The sequence below is a fragment of the Dendrobates tinctorius genome, unplaced genomic scaffold, assembly GCF_039654945.1.
Source record: "Dendrobates tinctorius isolate UK_male_01 unplaced genomic scaffold, ASM3965494v1 ptg000040l, whole genome shotgun sequence".
Classification (NCBI taxonomy): domain Eukaryota; kingdom Metazoa; phylum Chordata; class Amphibia; order Anura; family Dendrobatidae; genus Dendrobates; species Dendrobates tinctorius.
Window position 1 is genome coordinate 34,747,124 of NW_027361708.1, and position 19,360 is coordinate 34,766,483.

At 42.5% G+C, this 19,360-nt stretch overlaps 1 protein-coding gene and 1 long non-coding RNA gene across 3 annotated transcripts in view; one reads left to right on the forward strand and one right to left on the reverse strand.

Annotated features, from left to right (window-relative positions):
- CDH23 (cadherin related 23) overlaps positions 1 to 19,360 on the forward strand; it is a 1,761,581-nt gene that overhangs the window by 1,116,465 nt on the left and 625,756 nt on the right. For both annotated transcript variants that reach the window (XM_073574902.1, XM_073574903.1), the window contains exon 17: positions 16,907 to 17,034. In XM_073574902.1, coding sequence (XP_073431003.1) covers positions 16,907 to 17,034 — 128 coding nt within the window. The remainder of the gene's footprint in view (positions 1 to 16,906; positions 17,035 to 19,360) is intronic.
- The window catches only part of LOC141088721 (uncharacterized), a 400,341-nt gene that overhangs the window by 131,991 nt on the left and 248,990 nt on the right, over positions 1 to 19,360 (reverse strand). The window lies entirely within an intron of this gene.

Here is a 19,360-nt window from a genome sequence, read left to right on the forward strand (position 1 = left end):
GGAAACAATGTAGCGTTGTTGACTACCTTCATTGTGATCAGTTGCACATGTGGCACTTGAGGTTTGGTGCTGTGTCCACGCTTGCAAGTGCATGCTGGTTAAATGTCTAAGCATTATTATTATTATTATTATTATTATTATTATTATTTATTGTTATAGCGCCATTTATTCCATGGCGCTTTACATGTGAGGGGGGTATACATAAAAACAAGTACAATAATCTTAAACAATACAAGTCATAACTGGTACAGGAGGAGAGAGGACCCTGCCCGCGAGGGCTCACAATCTTCAAGGGATGGGTGATAATACAGTAGGCGAGGGTAGAGCTGGTCGTGCAGCGGTTTGGTCGATCGGTGGTTACTGCAGGTTATAGGCTTGTCGGAAGAGGTGGGTCTTCAGGCTCTTTTTGAAGGTTTTGATGGTAGGTGAGAGTCTGATATGTTGTGGTAGAGAGTTCCAGAGTAGGGGTGATGCGCGAGAGAAATCTTGTATGCGATTGTGGGAAGAGGAGATAAGAGGGGAGTAGAGAAGGAGATCTTGTGAGGATCGGAGGTTGCGTGCAGGAAAGTACCGGGAGACGAGGTCACAGATGTATGGAGGAGACAAGTTGTGGATGGCTTTGTATGTCATGGTTAGGGTTTTGTAATGGAGTCTCTGGGCAATTGGGAGCCAGTGAAGGGATTGACAGAGGGGAGAAGCTGGGGAATAGCGGGGGGACAGGTGGATTAGTCGGGCAGCAGAGTTTAGAATAGATTGGAGGGGTGCGAGAGTGTTTAAGGGGAGGCCGCAGAGCATGAGGTTGCAGTAGTCAAGGCGAGAGATGATGAGGGCATGGACTAGGGTTTTTGCAGATTCTTGGGTGAGGAATGAACGGATGCGTGAAATATTTTTGAGTTGAAGTCGGCAGGAAGTGGAAAGGGTTTGGATATGTGGTTTGAAGGAGAGATCAGCATCAAGGATTACTCCGAGGCAGCGAGCTTGTGGGACTGGGGAGAGTGGGCAGTCATTTACTGTAATTGATAGGTTCGTAGGGGGGGTCACGTGAGATGGGGGAAAGATGATGAATTCTGTTTTGTCCATGTTGAGTTTCAGATATCTAGTGGAGAAGAAGGATGAAATAGTGGACAGACATTGAGGGATTCTGGTTAGTAGGGAGGTGATATCTGGTCCAGAGATGTAGATCTGTGTGTCATCAGCATAAAGATGATACTGAAAGCCATGAGATTCTATGAGCTGTCCCAGGCCAAAGGTGTAAATAGAGAACAGCAGGGGCCCTAGGACTGAACCTTGTGGGACTCCGACAGATAGGGGGCGAGGTGAGGAGGTGGTGTGTGAGTGGGAGACGCTGAATGTCCGGTCTGTTAGGTATGATGAGATCCAGGAGAGGGCCAAGTCTGTGATGCCGAGGGATGAGAGGGTCTGTAATAATAGGGAATGGTCCACTGTGTCAAAGGCAGCCGACAGGTCCAGGAGGAGGAGGACAGAGTAGTGTCGCTTGCTCTTGGCAGTTAAGAGGTCATTGGTGACCTTAGTAAGGGCAGTTTCAGTGGAGTGGTGTGACCGGAAGCCAGATTGTAAGCGGTCGAAGAGGGAGCAAGAAGAGAGATGGGAGGACAGTTCAAGGTAGACGTGTTGTTCCAGTAGCTTGGAGGCGTATGGGAGAAGTGATATAGGGCGATAGCTAGATGCAGAGGATGGGTCAAGAGAGGGCTTTTTGAGGATAGGTGTGATGGAGGCATGTTTAAAGCTTGAGGGGAAAACACCAGTTGTTAGTGATAGGTTGAAGAGATGGGTTAGGGTTGGGATGAAGACTGTGGTGAGGTTTGGGATGAAGTGGGATGGGATCGGGTCGAGTGCACAGGTGGTGAGATGTGATATTGAGAGTAGAGTGGAGAGTCGATCTTCTGTAATGGTGGAGAAGTTGGTTTTGAAGGTGGAGGGCTGGGAAGTCGGGAGGAAGGGCTCTGGGGGTTGTTGACCAAAACTGTCCCTGATGTTATCAATTTTCTGCTTGAAAAATGAGGCAAAGTCTTCAGCTGAGATGAGTGGGGGGGGAGGAGGTGCTGGGGGGCGGAGGAGAGAATTGAAGGTGTTGAATAACTGTTTAGGGTTGTGAGACAGGGAGGATATGAGAGATGAGAAGTAGGTTTGTTTAGCTGTGGCGAGTGTGGTCTTGAAAGTAGTGAGGGACTGTTTGAATGTGATGAAATGCTCGTTGGAGTGGGATCTTTTCCATCTGCGCTCAGCAGCCCTGGAAGCTCGCCTCAGCTCTTTGGTCAGGCTGGTGTGCCAGGGCTGTCTGTTGATTTTGCGAGTTTTGGTATGTGTAAGTGGGGCAGCGGATTCCAAAGCTACAGCTATTGTGGTGTTATATAGAGCGGCAGCGTCATCCGCATTGTGTAAGGAACTTATATCTGTAAGAGGGAGGAGGGATTCGGAGAATGAGTGTAGGTCAAGGTGTTTAAGATTCCTGCGAGGGTGTGAAAGTTTGTGGGGTGGGGATTGTAGACATGGAGTGAAGAGGGAAGAGAATGTGAGCAGGTTGTGGTCAGAGAGAGGAAGAGGTGAGTTAGAGAGGTTAGATAGGGAGCAGAGGCGGGTGAAGATGAGGTCCAGTGTGTGGCCATCTTTGTGGGTGGCTGTAGAAGACCATTGAGTGAGGCCGAAGGAGGAAGTGAGAGATAGAAGTTTAGTGGCAGCTGAGAGGGAAGTGTCAATGGGGATGTTGAAGTCGCCCATGATGATAGTAGGGATGTCCGCGGAAAGGAAATGAAGTAACCAGGTGGTGAAGTGGTCAAAGAAGGTGGTGGCTGGCCCTGGGGGGCGGTAGATGACAGCCAGTTGGAGGTTGGAGGGGGAGTAGATGCGCACAGAGTGCACCTCAAAGGAAGGGAGGGTAACAGAGGGTGGCAGTGGGATTGGGGTGAAGGAGCAGGTATCTGACAGGAGAAAACCAACTCCTCCACCATGTTTGCTGCTGGGGCGGGGGGTGTGAGAAAGGTGGAAGCCGCCATACGAAAGTGCAGCAGGAGAGGCTGTGTCAGAAGGGGTGAGCCAGGTTTCGGTGATGGCGAGGAAGGAGAGTTTGGTAGTAACAAAAAGATCATGGATGTAGGAAAGCTTGTTGCAGACAGAGCGAGCGTTCCACAGAGCTCCTGTTAGTGGGACTGGGGAAGCGGGGGCTGGGTGAATGGGTATAAGGTTGGAGAGGTTACGGAAGGTTGTGATAGAGCGTGGATGGGAGGTAGAAATGACTGTGGGAATGTGGTGAGGAGGACCAGGATTTGGAGAGATATCACCAGCAGTGAGAAGGAGCAGAGAAAGTGTTAGCAGGTGGGAGCAGGAGAGGGCATGAGGGGGCTGTCTGTGTTTGGAGACAGAGGATTGTATGTTAAGGAACAGTTTTGAGGCGGAGGTGAGGTGGATGGGGAGGATTGAAGAAGAGATGAACAGTTCCTTACTAGGAGTAGGGATTAGGGGAATTAGCAGAAAGTGAAGGATTATTGGGGTGAAAGTGAAAACAAACAGAAACATTGTTTACAGTGACTGTGCACAGTTACCTTCAGTTCCCTTCTGGTTCAATTCTGGTTTTAATTCTTAAATTAATCTTCACACTTCTAGCACACACTTATAGCAATCACAATGCAGACTGAAGTCTATGCAGACTTGTACTCTGCAATATATGTACAACTAAGTGCAGTCAGGTGTGAAGCAGAGAGGAGTGGTCTCTGCTCATCTTGGCCAGACAATTAAGAGTGGACCAGATGTATATGATCAAGCCAGAGTAAGCAGAGTAAGCATGCAACTGGTATTCAAATTTTTCAGATTTTTCCCTCGGCTAAAGGTCTTTGCGCACTTCTTACAGATAACCTTGGCCTGATCATGAGGATTTTGATCAAAAAAGTGCCACACTGCACTCTTCCTACTTTGGCAGACATTTTGCGGCCTAGCACACTGTGATCTTTTGACCCTCTGGACAAGCTGTCCAGCAACTCTTTTGATTTTTGGAACCTGTCTTTGGAGTGCTCCGGGCCTGCCAGATAACAGCTGTTGCGATGTCGATGTCTGCTGTGGATGCTCCTCCTCATCTTAGCTATTGGAAGCAGCACCCTCTTCCCCCAATGGATGCAAATCTGGGTCAACAACTGGGTCATCCATCACCTCCTCTTCAATGTCATGTGCACCTTCCTCTGTGTCACCGTGTATGGTGGTATAGTGTGCGGGAAGGGGCACCTGAGTCTCATCAGGGTCAGAATCTGGCTCTGTACACTGCGAGGACAATGTAGTGCTCTGAGTGAATGTACCAGCAGAATCATCTATCAGCGGCTGTGCATCAGTGCACTCCATGTCAGATTCATCTTGGCCTGGGTAATTCACCATTTCACTTGATAATCCAGGCATGGTATGTGAAAACAGCTCCATGGAGTAATCAGTAGTATGGCCTGCGTCATCCTTCAATCTTGGTTGGGGTGAAGGACACAAGGAAAGGTGTGGTTCATGAACATGAGCCTCCAATGACGACTCAGTGCTTTTATTTTTTACAACTTCAGAAGAGGAGGCGATAGAGCTGGAGGCTGAGTCAGCAATGTAAGACAAAGCTTTTTCCTGAAGCTCTGGCTTTAAAAGCGGTTTGCCAACTCCTAGAAAACTAAGCCTTCGAGGCCTTGTGGAGCCAGACGATGACGCAGGCTCAACACCTCCTGCATTCGGTCCTATTTTGCTTTTGCCACTACCATCAGATCCACCACCAACACCATCATTACCAGCTGCCAACCCCCGCCCAATTCCACGGCCTCTTCCACCAGCCATCCTCATTTTTGGTAGAAATGTAGACAAAATCCAACAAACTATATAGTAATATAAAACAAGGTACAAGGTGTCTATAGGACAGGGGAGATTTTGAATTTCTGCAGACACTTGTGGACACTGGACACTTTTGGATTGTGCGAGGCCCACTGAATATCAGAGCGCTGTCACAGGCTCGATGGCACAGGTGTGAAAAAAGTGACTACAGGATAAGGGAGATTTTGAATTTCTGCACACGCTAGTGGACACTGGACACTTCTGGATTGTGTGAGGCCCACTGAATATCAGAGCGCTATGTCACAGGCTCGATGGCACAGGTGTGAAAAAAGTGACTACAGGATAAGGGAGATTTTGAATTTCTGCACACACTAGTGGACACTGGACACTTTTGGATTGTGTGAGGCCCACTGAATATCAGAGCACTATGTCACAGGCTCGATGGCACAGGTGTGAAAAAAGTGACTACAGGATAAGGGAGATTTTGAATTTCTGCACACACTAGTGGACACTGGACACTTTTGGATTGTGTGAGACCCACTGAATATCAGAGCGCTATGTCACAGGCTCGATGGCACAGGTGTGAAAAAAGTGACTACAGGATAAGGGAGATTTTGAATTTCTGCACACACTAGTGGACACTGGACACTTTTGGATTGTGTGAGGCCCACTGAATATCAGAGCGCTATGTCACAGGCAGAAATTGGCTAGTGTATCACAAACTACAAGGTGTATGTAGAATTGGGCAGAATAGGAATCTCCCTAGAGTGTAGGTCTGTAAGAACGGAACAAGTCCTCCACTTATCCTTCCACAGTGACACACAGATAGCTTCACTGTGGCTGTGATAACAGCCGTTACACGGTACTGTGTGAGGAGCGTACACCGCTGTATGGTGTGAAAAAATGCACGCTCAGTACCTCAGCAGGACAAAAAAAAAAATTGGGATTGCTTTTAAAAAAGCAGTTTGCAGAGCAGTGGGTAAACAGCAATGCAGCTGTCAGGAAGCCTTAGAAGGCAGCCTAACAACCAACACCGCTGATCCACCACAATATAGCCTCCCCTTGCACTGCACACACAGTGACTGGTGTGTTGTACAGGCAACATCGCTAGCAGCAGAAGCAGTTTTTTTTTCTTCTTCCCTGCCTAACGCTCTCCCTACAGAATCAGCAACCTCTCCCTATGCTAAGATCGGCAGAAGTAAGATGGCGGTCGGCGTGCACGCCCTTTTATAACCCCTGTGACGCCCACCAAAGCAAGCCAATCACTTGCATGCCCTTCTGAAAGATGGTGGTGACCCCTGCCTATGTCATCATGTTGCCCACAGTGTCCGTGGATCCTGATTGGCTGAAAAAGAGCGCAAAACAAACTTTTGAAACGCGACTTTGGCGCGTAAGTCGCCGACCTCGTGGCCGACCTCATCCTAGGGTCGGGTTTCGCTTCATGAAACCCGACTTTGCCAAAAGTCGGCGACTTTTGAAATTTTTCGACCCGTTTCGCTCAACTCTAATAAGTGTGATGGTGAGGTTGGAGAGGAGGTGGGAAGGGATTGGATCTAGTGCACAAGTGGTGATGTGTGATTTGGGGAGGAAACAATTAAGCTCCCCTTCAGTGATGTCGGAGAGGGAGGTTATGGGGTTTTGACATTGGTCTGGTATACAAAGGGGTTGTGGTGTTTGAACAATAAAGACTTGCCTTGTTTGGTCAATCTTATTTTTGAAGTGTGTGGCAAAGTCCTTGGCAGAGATGAGGGAGGTTGGAGGGGGCAGTGGTGGAAAGAGGAGAGAGTTAAAAGTTTTGAATAGCTGTTTGGGGTTTTAGGATAGGGAAGATACAAGGGTTGTGAAGTAGGCCTGTTTAGCAGAGGTGAGGGCAGATTTGAAAGCGAGTGTTGCCTGTTTGAATGTAGTGAAATCATCTTGCGAATTTGTTTCCTTCCAATGTCGCTCTGCTACCTTGGACACTTGCCACTTGCTTTTTAGTGATGTTATTGTGCCAGGGTTGTCTATTGATAAGTCGCACTCTGCCATGAGTGAGAGGGGTGTCCGTGTTAATAGCTGACGCTAGAGTGGCATTGTAGAAAGCAGTGGCACTGTCTGTGTTGTGGAGTGAGGATATGGATACCAGTGGTAGAATAGAGTCAGATGGTGTGTGGGTGTCTAGGTGTGCGAGGTTTCTGCTGGGGTGTGCATGTTGCTGGACATGGGTGACAGCTGAGGAGGACAGGGATAAGAAAGTGAATAGGTGGTGGTCGGATAGAGGGAGAGGGGAGGTGGTGAAGTTAGATAGAGAGCAGAGATGAGTGAAGACCAGGTCTAATGTATGTCTGTCTGTGTGGGTGGCTGCGGAAAGCCACTGATTAAGTCCAAAAGAACAAGTAAGGGACAGAAGTTTGGAGGCTGTTGAAGTCACACTTGATAATAGTGGGAATGTCAGTGGAATGAATGTGAAGAAGCCAGGTAGAGAATTGGTCAAAAAAGGCAGTGGTTGGGCCCTGAGATTGGTATATGACGGCCACTTGGAGGTTGGAGGGAGAGTAGATGCGGACCGAGTGGACTTCAAAAGAGGGGGGGATAAGGGAGGGTAGAGGTGGGATTAGGTTGAAGGTACAGTTAGTGGAAAGGAAAAGACCCACTCATCCACTATGTCTGTTGTCGGGGTGAGGAGTGTGGGTGAAGCGGAGGCCGCTGTAACACAGGGCAGCAGGGGAGGCGGTGTTGGAGGGTGTCAGCCATGTTTCTGTGAGGCCGAAGAAGGCAAGATTGCGAGAGAGAAAAAGGTCATGAATCACATGGAGCTTATTGCAGATAGAGCGGGCATTCCATAGTGCTCCAAAGAAAGGGAGCAGGGGGTGGGTGTCAAGGACACGGGTTTTACATTAGAAAGATTGCAGCAGTTCATATTAGATAGGGAGCGGTATGAGGGGGTAGTAATGGGAAGTATGAGCTGTGGGGGTCCAGGATTGGGAGATATGTCGCCAACAGTGAGGAGAAGCAGAGAGAGGGAGAGCAGGTGGGAGAAAGAGAGTGGCGGGCTTGTTTTATGCTTTATTAGGAGACATCTGAGGTTGAGGAGCAGGTCAGCAGAGGAGGTCAGGTGGGGAGGAAAGAGGGAAGGGGAGTTGATTATTTGGTTAGATGGTGCTGGAGTTTGGGGACAGCGAAAGAGAGTGAGGATTAGTGGAACAAACACTGTAAGGGCATATGTAAACATGGTGAAGGAGTAAGATGGGTTAATAGAAAAGCCAGGTCCAAGTAAGTGCTTACTCGGCAGACATATCCAAAAGAGACAGATACATAGTGTCGGGTCCTGACTCCTGCCGTGACTAACTGCCAATGAAATAACTGTAGCTTTTCTATGCTTCAGAGATACTTTGCTGCAGGGGGACACGTGCCAGACCCCACACGCGTGCACCCCTTAGGATGCTACTAAACTTATAGGACTGAGTAGAGGATCAGGTAAGGGGATTGTGGGAACTGGTTTTGGATAAATTAGCAGTTGGCCAGCACACCAGGGGAGGTTAGATGATCAAAGGCATTGGGCCTGGCTACATCTATATGCTATAACAACTGGTACCAGATAACAACTCTAGTGACCCCAACCATGGATATACAGCAGTGAGTATTGATTACAATGCAACAAATGAATTTAGCAAAGATTCAGCAGGCACTGTTATATACCATTAAAAGAAATGTTGCAGGATGATAAGCAGCAGATTACAGTAAGGAGAGGTTGTACCATTAAAAGAAAGTTCTAAATCTCTAAAGTATCGAAAGTCCTAAAATAGTTCTAAATATCACTTTGTGCAAAAGTTTTACAAATTGTTGCCTAGTAACTGGCTCGTTTTTAGACAGGGGAAAAATTAATAGTGGGTACCCAAATACTAACATATGGCATCATCACATAGAAACATTTATGGTGCATTTACACAAACTGATTTTAAACCATTGGATGAGTGCCAGTTGGCTATATTTAAGTTGTTTATTGATTATTTACTGGCTTTTTTACACAGGCTGATGAAGAATGATGGGGACAGAACAATCACTAATAGTTTGCACTCACATACACACAAATACAGGAAGTTACGTACAGAAACACATGCCATGTTATAGACACAGCATGTTACGCTCACTTTGACACATGCAACGTGTTACATACATTGCATGTTACATATATTGCATGTTGCACAAATACCGCATGTTATCCACATGCTTCATAGTACACACCTTGCCTATTACGTACACACTCCATGTTACACACACACTGCATTTACACACATACAGAATTTTAAACATGCCCGCTGCATATTACACACATACACAAGCACTGTGTGTTACACATTCTGCATGTTTCACACACACACTATTACACACATGCTTTGTGTTACATGCATTGTATGTTACATACGCTGTATATTGCACAAATACCACGTTACACATATGCTTCATGAATGATACATACGCTGCTTACTCCTTCACACTCCATTTTCACACATACCAAATTTTAAGCATGCCCACTGCATATTACACACATACACTTGTAGATTGTGAGCCCTCGCGGCAGGGTCTTCACTCCTCCTGTACCAGTCGTGACTTGTATCGTTTAAGATTACTGTACTTGTTTTTATTATGTATACCCCTCCTCACGCCATGGAATAAATGGCGCTATAATAATAATAAATACTAATAATACACAAGCACTGTGTGTTACACAAACTGCATGTTTCACACACACTCTGCATGTTAAACACATATTGCACTTCACATACACGCAGTAAAGAGGACATAGCAACATTTTTTCCTCCTCTTCAGTTCCTACATACTTATGTAAAGTGAAGAATCTTTGCTCACATGACCACGATGTCATCAGAGGTCCGTCTACTCTTCTAACCGCAAAAACTACTGCACTGGTGAAGCAGGACTGGCATTCCCAGTATACTTTCTGACTGCCATGCCTAACCATTTAAACTGCTTCTTATTTTTCCTTTTTTTTCTGCTGGTATACAGATTAAAAAAAGCTGTATCATGCTTGTACAGTACATTCCTGACTTGAAAATACAACACCAAAGCTCATTTTTAGCTGCACTGGTAGCTCAGGGCAAAATCCATAGGAATAGCTATAAACAGTACTACTTCACTTGCTATATTTGTTCAAACAAAATATGTAATTTGGCCCTGTGTAAATAGTGTTTTTATAACCCCACTATGCAACTAGGGATTTTAAGAAATACATGTTTCCATTCAAATTTCAGTTGATAGGCAAAATGTCTTGTACATATATATTAGGCATTTTGTGCATCTTGTAGGCCCAGTGCAAAATCTGCAACAGAATCTCCAATAGTCATGCTTCAACAATTAAACTGGTCTTATACAGCAGTTAGGAACATGTTGGGTCCCGTAAGACTCCACCACTGGCAACATCTCCTGCAGCTCCTAACATTGCACCAATTTTCTTCCAAGACTGAGAAACTTTAGAAACCTGTAGCCGGAAATTATCCTGTAAAGGTAGCATTGTGTTAACTGGAGTCTGATGAGCCATGGTGCAAGATTTGGACCATACTCCCTGCTTCCCATGTATTTATATGCCCCACAAGCTGGTATACATGTTCTTCATCTTGGTATATACAAGTGCTTCTCACAAAATTAGAATATCATCAAAAAGTTGATTTATTTCAGTTCTTCAATACAAAAAGTGAAACTCATATATTATATAGAGTCATTACATACACAATGATCTATTTCAAGTGTTTATTTCTGCTAATGTTGATGATTATGGCTTACAGCCAATGAAAACCCAAAAGTCATTATCTCAGTAAATTAGAATACTTTATAACACCAGCTTGAAAAATGATTTTAAAATCCGAAATGTTGGCCTACTGAAATATATGTTCAGTAAATGCACTCAATACTTGGTCGGGGCTCCTTTGGCACCAATTACTGCATCAATGCGGCATAGCATGAAGGTGATCAGCCTGTGGAACTTCTGAGGTGTTATGGAAGCCCAGGTTGCTTTGATAGCAGCCTTCAGCTCGTCTGCATTGTTGGGTCTGGTGTCTCTCATCTTTCTCTTGACAATACCCCATAGATCAGAAGTCTCAAACTGCATTCCTCAAGGGCCGCAAACAGGTCATGTTTTCAGGATTTCCTTAGCACTGCACAAGATGCTGGAATCATTATCTATGCAGGTGAATAAATTATCACTTGTGCAATACAAGGAAATCCTGAAAACATGACCTGTTTGCGGCCCTTGAGGAATGCAGTTTGAGACCTCTGCCACAGATTCTCTATGAGGTTAAGGTCAGGTGAGTTTGCTGGCCAATCAAGCACAGTGATACTGCTGTTTTTAAACCAGGTATTGGTACTTTTGGCAGTGTGGGCAGGTGCCAAGTTCTGCTGGAGAAGGAAATTTCCATCTCCAAAAAGCTTGTCAGCAGAGGGAAGCATGAAGTGCTCTAAAATTTCCTGGTAGATGGCTGAGCTGACTTTGGTCTTGATAAAACACAGTGGACATACACCAGCAGATGACATGGCTCCCCAAACCATCACTGATTGTGGAAACTTCACACTAGACTTCCAGCAGCTTGGATTGTGTGCCTCTCCACTCTTCCTCCAGACTCTGGGACCTTGATTTCAAAATGAAATGCAAAATTTACTTTCCTTGTGGAGTGTGTCAATGACTGCCTTCTGGACATTTGTCAAGTTAGCAGTTTTTTAAATGCTTAGGAAGTCTTTAATTTTTCTAATTTATTGAGATAATGACTTTTGGGTTTTCATTGGCTGTAAGCCATAATCATCAACATTAACAGAAATAAACACTTGAAATAAATCACTGTTTTTGTAATTACTCTATATAATAAATTAGTTTAACTTTTTGTACGTAAGAACTGAAATGAATTAACTTTTTGATATTCTAATTTTGTGAGAAGCACATATATGTTCCTCATCCTGACCCTATTCTGGTATATTATACAGTGGCATGTAAAAGTTTGGGTACCCAGTTAAGCAAGATGAAGATGAAGTGATCTCTAAAAGGCCTAAAGTTAAAGATGACATATTTCCTTTGTACTTTAGGCAAAAATAATTTTTTTTTTCATTTTAAAAATTAAAAAGATGCAAATGGGCCGATGCAAAAGTTTGTGCAGCCTTGGAGATTTGTGTGTTCAGATAATTTTGACTACGGTTTCAAACTTTGATTAACCTGTTAGGGTTACGGCTTGTTCACTATCATCATTAGCAAAGGCCAGGTGATGCAAATCTCCAAGGAGTATAAAAACTCAGCCCCCTTTAACCCCTTCATGACCGGAGCTTTTTTCGTTTTTGTTTTTCGCTCCCCTTCTTCCCAGAGCCATAACTTTTTTATTTTTCCATCAATATGGCCATGTGAGGGCTTTTTTTTTGGCGGGAGGAGTTGTACTTTTGAACGACATGTAGTGTACTCGAAAATGGGAAAAAAATTCCAAGTGCGGTGAAATTGCAAAAAAAAGTGCAATCCCACACTTCTTTTTTGTTTGGCTTTTTGCTAGGTTCACTAAATGCTAAAACTGACCTGCCACTATGATTCTCCAGGTCATTGCAAGTTCATAGACACCAAATATGTCTAGGTTCTCTTTTATCAAAGTGGTGAAAAAAAATTCCATAGTTTGCGAAAAAAAAATTGCGCCATTTTCCGAGACCCGTAGCGTCTCCATTTTTCATGATCTCTGGTCGCTTGAGGGCTTACTTTTTGTGTGTCGAGCTGACATTTTTAATGATACCATTTTGGTGCAGATACGTTCTTTTGATTGCCCGTTATTGCATTTTAAAGCAATGTCGCGACGACCAAAAAAATGTAATTCTGGCGTTTTGATTTTTTTTCCCCGCTATGCCGTTTAGCAATCAGGTTAATCCTTTTTTATTGATAGATTGGGCGATTCTGAACCCGGCGACACCAAATATGTGTAGGTTAGATTTTTTTGTTGTTTTATTTTGATTGGGGCGAAAGGGGAGAGATTTAAACTTTTATGTTTTTTAATTTTTTTTAATTTATAAACACTTTTTTTTACTTTTGGCATGCTGCAATAGCCTCCATAGGAGGCTAGAAGCTGATATCGCCTCTGCTACATAGAGGTGATGTATAGATCACCTCTATGTAGTAGAATTACAGCATTGTTATGAACGCCAACCGCAGGGTGATGCTTATAGCAATCTGACATCAACAACCATAGAAGTCTCAAGGAGACCTCAGGTTGTTATGGCAATGCATCGCTGACCCCCGATCACGTGATGGGGTCGGCGATGCACGCATTTCTGGCCGCACGCCGGAAACGCTAATTAAATGCCCGCTGTCAACATTTGACAGCGGGATTTAACTAGTTAATATCTGACTAAAAGGGATAAACAGGCACCATCCACAATATATACTCAGGTGGGATCACCTAGTGCATATAAATATATTAGCACAGTGACAAATAGAGAGAAAAGTATATGCACATAAATAGGGATCACCACACACTAATATAATCAAGAATCAAATTTTATTATAGTGAACACAACAGGCAAACACTTAGTTTAAAAACAATTAAAATATCTGAACTCACAGACATACATAGACAAACAAAAACAATGGGTCATGTTAATAGACAGTTAAATACTGTGGGCCCCAGAAATAACCATTTAATCAAATAACAAATATCTACTGAATTTCAATATCTGGGATCTAACACCACAGGTTAACAATCCCAATCTTATTCATTGTCATAATATCATGGTGTTAACACAAATATACCAGAATATCTACATATCAAGTCCTATAGGGAAACACTGTGATTGCATAAGAGATACACAGGCACAATAAACGCCATGTGTATGCATCAAATTCTCAACATGTTACCACTAAATCAAATACAAGAAAATAGGGACAACATAGCCCCTTTCCCTAACATGATATCACCTGGTTTCTGAGGACAAGTAGACCAATGGCTAAATTGTATGGGACCCCCAAACCCACGTGTATCAACACTATGAAGTGTCTTTCTCAAGGTCAGTGTTCACTATAATAAAATTTGATTCTTGATTATATTAGTGTGTGGTGATCCCTATTTATGTGCATATATTTAACTAGTTAATAGGCGCAGATGGATCGCGATTCCACTCTTGCCTATTGCGGGCACATGTCAGCTGTTTATAACAGCTGACATGTCGCAGCATTGAGGGATACTGCCAGCTGACGTACTATTCTGTCAACTGGCAGTAAGGGGTTAACCTTGTGCCAAAAAACAATAGCCATGGGTTCTTCTAAGCAGCTGCCTAGCACTTTGAAATGGAGGCCAACAAAGTAGGAGAAGGCTATAAGAAGATAGAAAAGCGTTTTCAAGTTGCCCTTTCATGAGTTTGAAATGTAATTAAGAAATATTAGTCAACAGTAACAGTGGAGGTCAAAACAAGGTCTCTAAGACCAAGCAAAATTTCAGTGAGAGATGCTTGTAAGATTACTATAGCGGCAAATCAAAACTCCCGTTTGGTTACAAAAGACCTTTAGAAAAAGTTAGCAGACTCTGGGGTTGTGGTACATTGTTCTACTGTTCAGAGACACCTGCACAAAAATAACCTTCATGGAAGAGTCATCAGAAGAAAACCTCTCCTGTGTCCTCACCATAAAATTCAGTGTCAGAAGTATATAAAAGAACATCTAAACAAGCCTGATGCACTTTGGAAACAAGTCCTGTGAACTGATGATGTTAAAATAGAACTCTTTGGCCACAATGACCAAAGGTATTTTTGAAGAAAAAAATGGCACAGAATTTAAGAAAAATAACATCTCGCTAACAATTAGGCATGCGGGTGGATCAATGATGAATTGGGGTTGTGTTGCAATGGCACGGGGAACCTTTCACGAGTAGAGAGAAGAATGGATTAATTTAAATTTCAACAAATTCTTTATGCAAACAAAACATCATCTGTAAAAAAGTTGAAGTTGAAAAGAGGATTGCTTCTACAAATGGATAATGAACCTAAACACACTTCAAATATTGAATAGACTACCTCAAAAGGTGAAAACTGAAGGTTCTACAATGGTCTTCACATTCTTCGCTTCTTAACATCATTGAAAATCTGTAGCAAGACCTTAAAACAGCAGTGCATGCAAGATGACCCCGAAATCTCACAGAACTGGAATGATTTTCCAAGGAAGAAAGGATGAAAATCTCTATAACAAGAATTAAAAGACTCTTGGCTGGCTACAAAAAAAGCATTTACAAGCTGATACTTTCAAAAGGGAGTGCTACTAAGTACTAACCATGCAGGGTGGCTAATTTTCCTTTTTGACATTTTGAAATGTAAAAGATGAAAATATATATATTTTTTGCCTAAAATACAAAGGAAATGTGTTCTCTTTAACTTTAAATGTTTTAGATATCATTTAATTTTCAACTTGCTTAACTGTTCACAATTACAGTAATTTTTTACCAGGGGTGCCCCAACTTTCACATATCATTGTATCCTCCATCCTGGTATATGTCCCTTACCCTGGTATATATATCCCCCATCCGATTATATGTCCCAATTTCTGATGCTGTTCTTTAATGTATAGAAAAAAAATAAACCATTATACTAACCAGGGGCATACAGAGAAGTCATGAAGCATCATAGCAGAAATGTAATATACTCTCCATAATCCTCTAAATAGTATAATGCACAGCCATTAGTCATACATATAGTATTGTGCACCCCCATAGTCCCCCATATAGTATAATGCTCCCTCATAGTCCTCCATACAGTATAGTGCACCCCATAGTCCTTCATACAGTATAATGCACCCTTCATAGTCCTCCATATAGTATAATGTGCTCCCAATAGTACTCCATATAATGTTAATGAGCCCCATAGTCCTCTAAATATAATAATGTATAACATAGTCCTCCATATAGTAGAATGCAGCACATAGTCCACCATATAATATAATGCACCCTCCATAGAACTTCATACATACTGCACCTCTGCACCTATAGTGTAATGCACCTCCATATATAATGCACAGCTCATAGTCCTACATATTTGTGTAACACACACCATATCTTTCATATAATATAATGCACAGCTCATAGTCCTTCATATAGTATAATGCATAGCTCAGTCTTCCAAATAGTATAATGCACAGCCCATAGTCCTCCATATTTGTATGATACACAGACCATATCCTTCATATAATATAATGCATAATGCATAGTACACTGTATAATTCACAGCCCATATTCTTCATATAATATAATGCAAAGCCCATATTCCTCCATATTAGTTTAATACACAACCCACACCGTTGATATAATATAATGCACAGCCCATAGTCCTTCATATAGTATAATGCACAGCCCATAGTCATCTATGTAGTAGTATGGCCATCGTGTACTCACTGCTTTTAAAATAAATAAATAAATACTCACCTCCCATGTACTCCCCCGTTGCATGGCAACCTCTTCTGAAGCCAGCAGCTTACTTCAGTGTGCAAGTGACGGGAGAGCATAATTTTACTACCATGCCCCCCCAGCCTCATGCACTCCAACATCAGCTGCTGGCCACTGATTGGCAAGCAGTGTGTATTGCCACGCATGGACCCAATGGGTCTGTGCGCTGCAATACACTTCAGCTGAATAAGTGTCTGATGACGCACATTCAGCTGAAGTAATTGCTGGTGTTAGTGGGCCCCTCACCTCCTGGACCTGGTCTAGGTGGTAACTGCTGTGACCTGGGTAGTTACGCAACCAAATATAGCAGAGGACAAGACAAAAAGAACAAAAAGAAACAAAGAGCCAGCAGCCCTGACTCACATATTCTAGAATATAGTAGCAAGTTGAGAAAAGTAATACTGAGTAGTTACTCCCCTGAAAGGATGTAGAAAAGAGATGATATTGCTTTTATTATCTTGCAAAGAAGATTATGCTTTCATGGTTATTGAGGGGAACTTACATATCTGAAAGTATGTACATCTTAATGTAAAAATTACATTAATGATGTATTATTTTTAGGACTTTTTTTGCCAGTCTTGTATTAAATTTGATATTTTGGTAATTCTTGCTATGAATGTGAATTATTCCAGTCATTTTCATTAGTCCAATAATGTGCTTTTTTCCAGTAATCACTGTAATTCGACCTTTGGATTATGAACAAATTTCCAATGGCGTTATAACGTTACAAGTTATGGCTAAAGACGCAGGGGTACCGCCTTTAAACAGTACAGTACCTGTTAGTATTGAAGTCTTTGTAAGTATCCGTTCTTATCACATTCATATCACCAACATATTGTTTTTGGTAAAATGATTCAACCGTTGCTTCAATTTAGTTATCCTAAAGAGCTCGTATTGATCTGAGATTTCATGTTGCTGTTGAATGTAGTATTGCAAATATAAAAGATTACAGTTTTAATTCATGAGAGGTAAATTAGGGACCATATTATTATTATTATTATTACGCATTTATATAGCTCCATTTATTCCATACCATATAAAAAAAAAACCTTGGAAATAAACAATATATCTAAGACCCTTATCACAATGTCCACCGAGAAACCTAAACATATCCATAGGGCTCTATTGCTAATCAAAAGGATCTGTATAAGTTTCTTCAGCGTCTAAAAAATCACCGACTCCTTTTTTTTTTTATGGACAGGGAAAAAAAAGTGCCTTATTTTTTATGGTCTGTCCTGGAATTTCTTGATGGTTGGCAACAATGGTCAGACATATATGTTTTAATAAGGAAGTCTATGCTGCCCTTTGATATCTTTCATAGACATTCATTTTACAGAATTACAGATCCATTTTCAATCAAGCCATGTCCTATTAAGCAGGTGCCATTATAGCCTATGAAACAAATCCAAAATGGAAAAAAATCCAAAGTGGAAAAAAGAGCCGGGCTGAATAAACCGCGCTGACCAGAAAAAAACGCACCTTTGGCAGTCCATATAATAAAAACTTCTTATATGGACTGCCGAAGGTGAGTTTTTTATGGTCAGCGCGGTTTATTCAGCCCGGCTCTTTTTTTCCACTTTGGATTTTTTTCCATTTTGGATTTGTTTCACTACCAGCGGGATACCAGCGACGACCGGACTTTTAGGCTGGAGTCACACACAACGAATAAAAAATCGGTCCCATTTTAACGGTCCGAAATCACAAAAGTATCAACCAGTGATCCGTTTTTGATGCGATTTTTCTTCATTGATGCGATTTTAATCGCATGTAAGGATCCGTTTGACATCCGTCTGGCGAGATTTTCTCGCAGGATAGCTAAATGGTCATATAATGGAGCCCAATGACAGGTTTCCGCACACAAACGAATTAATAGATCTAGACACATTAAATACATATATATATATATTATACATGTCATAGAGACAAATTTATATATATATATTTCTAATTCATACAGTTCTTCATTGCAGAATAGCCGCTGAAACATTTGCCGGCTTTTGTATAAGCATTCTCCAGCCCGACATGAAATGACACATGGTTTACATATAGTTAACCATTTCATTTCATGTTTTTTTTTATGTCTATCACTATTAATTATATGAGGGTTTGTGGGTAAAATTTTGGAGTTGTAGGGGTTCATTTAAGGGGTTAATTTGTTGTATTAAATTGCTGGGACTCCCGCTGACGTCACTGAGGCTGCAGTGTGTGTCTAGATCTATTAGTTCGTTTCTTTATTTAACCGGTCATTGTGATATTACTGTATTTTAAAAAAAAAAATTGGGCTTTTGGTGTGATTTTACCGCAACTCATACATTGGGTCCGTTTGCAATCCAATTTTTTCTCGCCCCCATTGACTTGCATTGTCGAATCCGATCCGAAAATCGGTGACAATCGCAGCATGCTGCGATTGTCTCGGTCCGAGGATCAGATCCGATCAAAAATCGCATGATGTGAGCTGCCCCATAGAATAACATTGGGACGAATGCAATGCGATTTTTTATCGCATTGCATTCGTCCGATTTAATCGCCAGTGTGACCCCGGCCTTATGAGTGATTCCCAGTTTGCTGTGACTCACACAACTTCAGCAGGTGAGTCTAACTGATTGGGCTTGCTTGCTATTGTGGTTCTTCTAGACGATACACCCTATGTGCGCTTTCCATCTTTGTTTATTATAGCCTATGAGAAATAAGAAATATGTTAATTTGAGGCTTAACAGTAGCATTAATTACCCAAAGACTACAATCTCATGCATTTAATGGATACATTTTGAAGCCGCTAACAATATTTCCATTTCTCTGATTCCATATTAAGCTATTGGATAAGGATGCCTAAGGCCATGTGCACACGCTGCGGTTTTTGCTGCCGATCCGCTGCGGTTTTGACCACTGCGGATCTGCAGCAGTTCTGCAGACAGTGTACAGTACAATGTAAGTCTATGTGATATACAATCTGCTGTGCACATGCTGCGGATTTTTAACTGCAGAAAAGCTGCGGTTTTGAATCCGCAGAAAGAAATGACATGTCACTTCTTTTCTGCGGATTCTGCTGCGGTTTACCATCTCCTCCATTGTAGAGGTGATAAACTGCAGGGGAAAACCGCTGGCCAATCCGCACGTAAAAC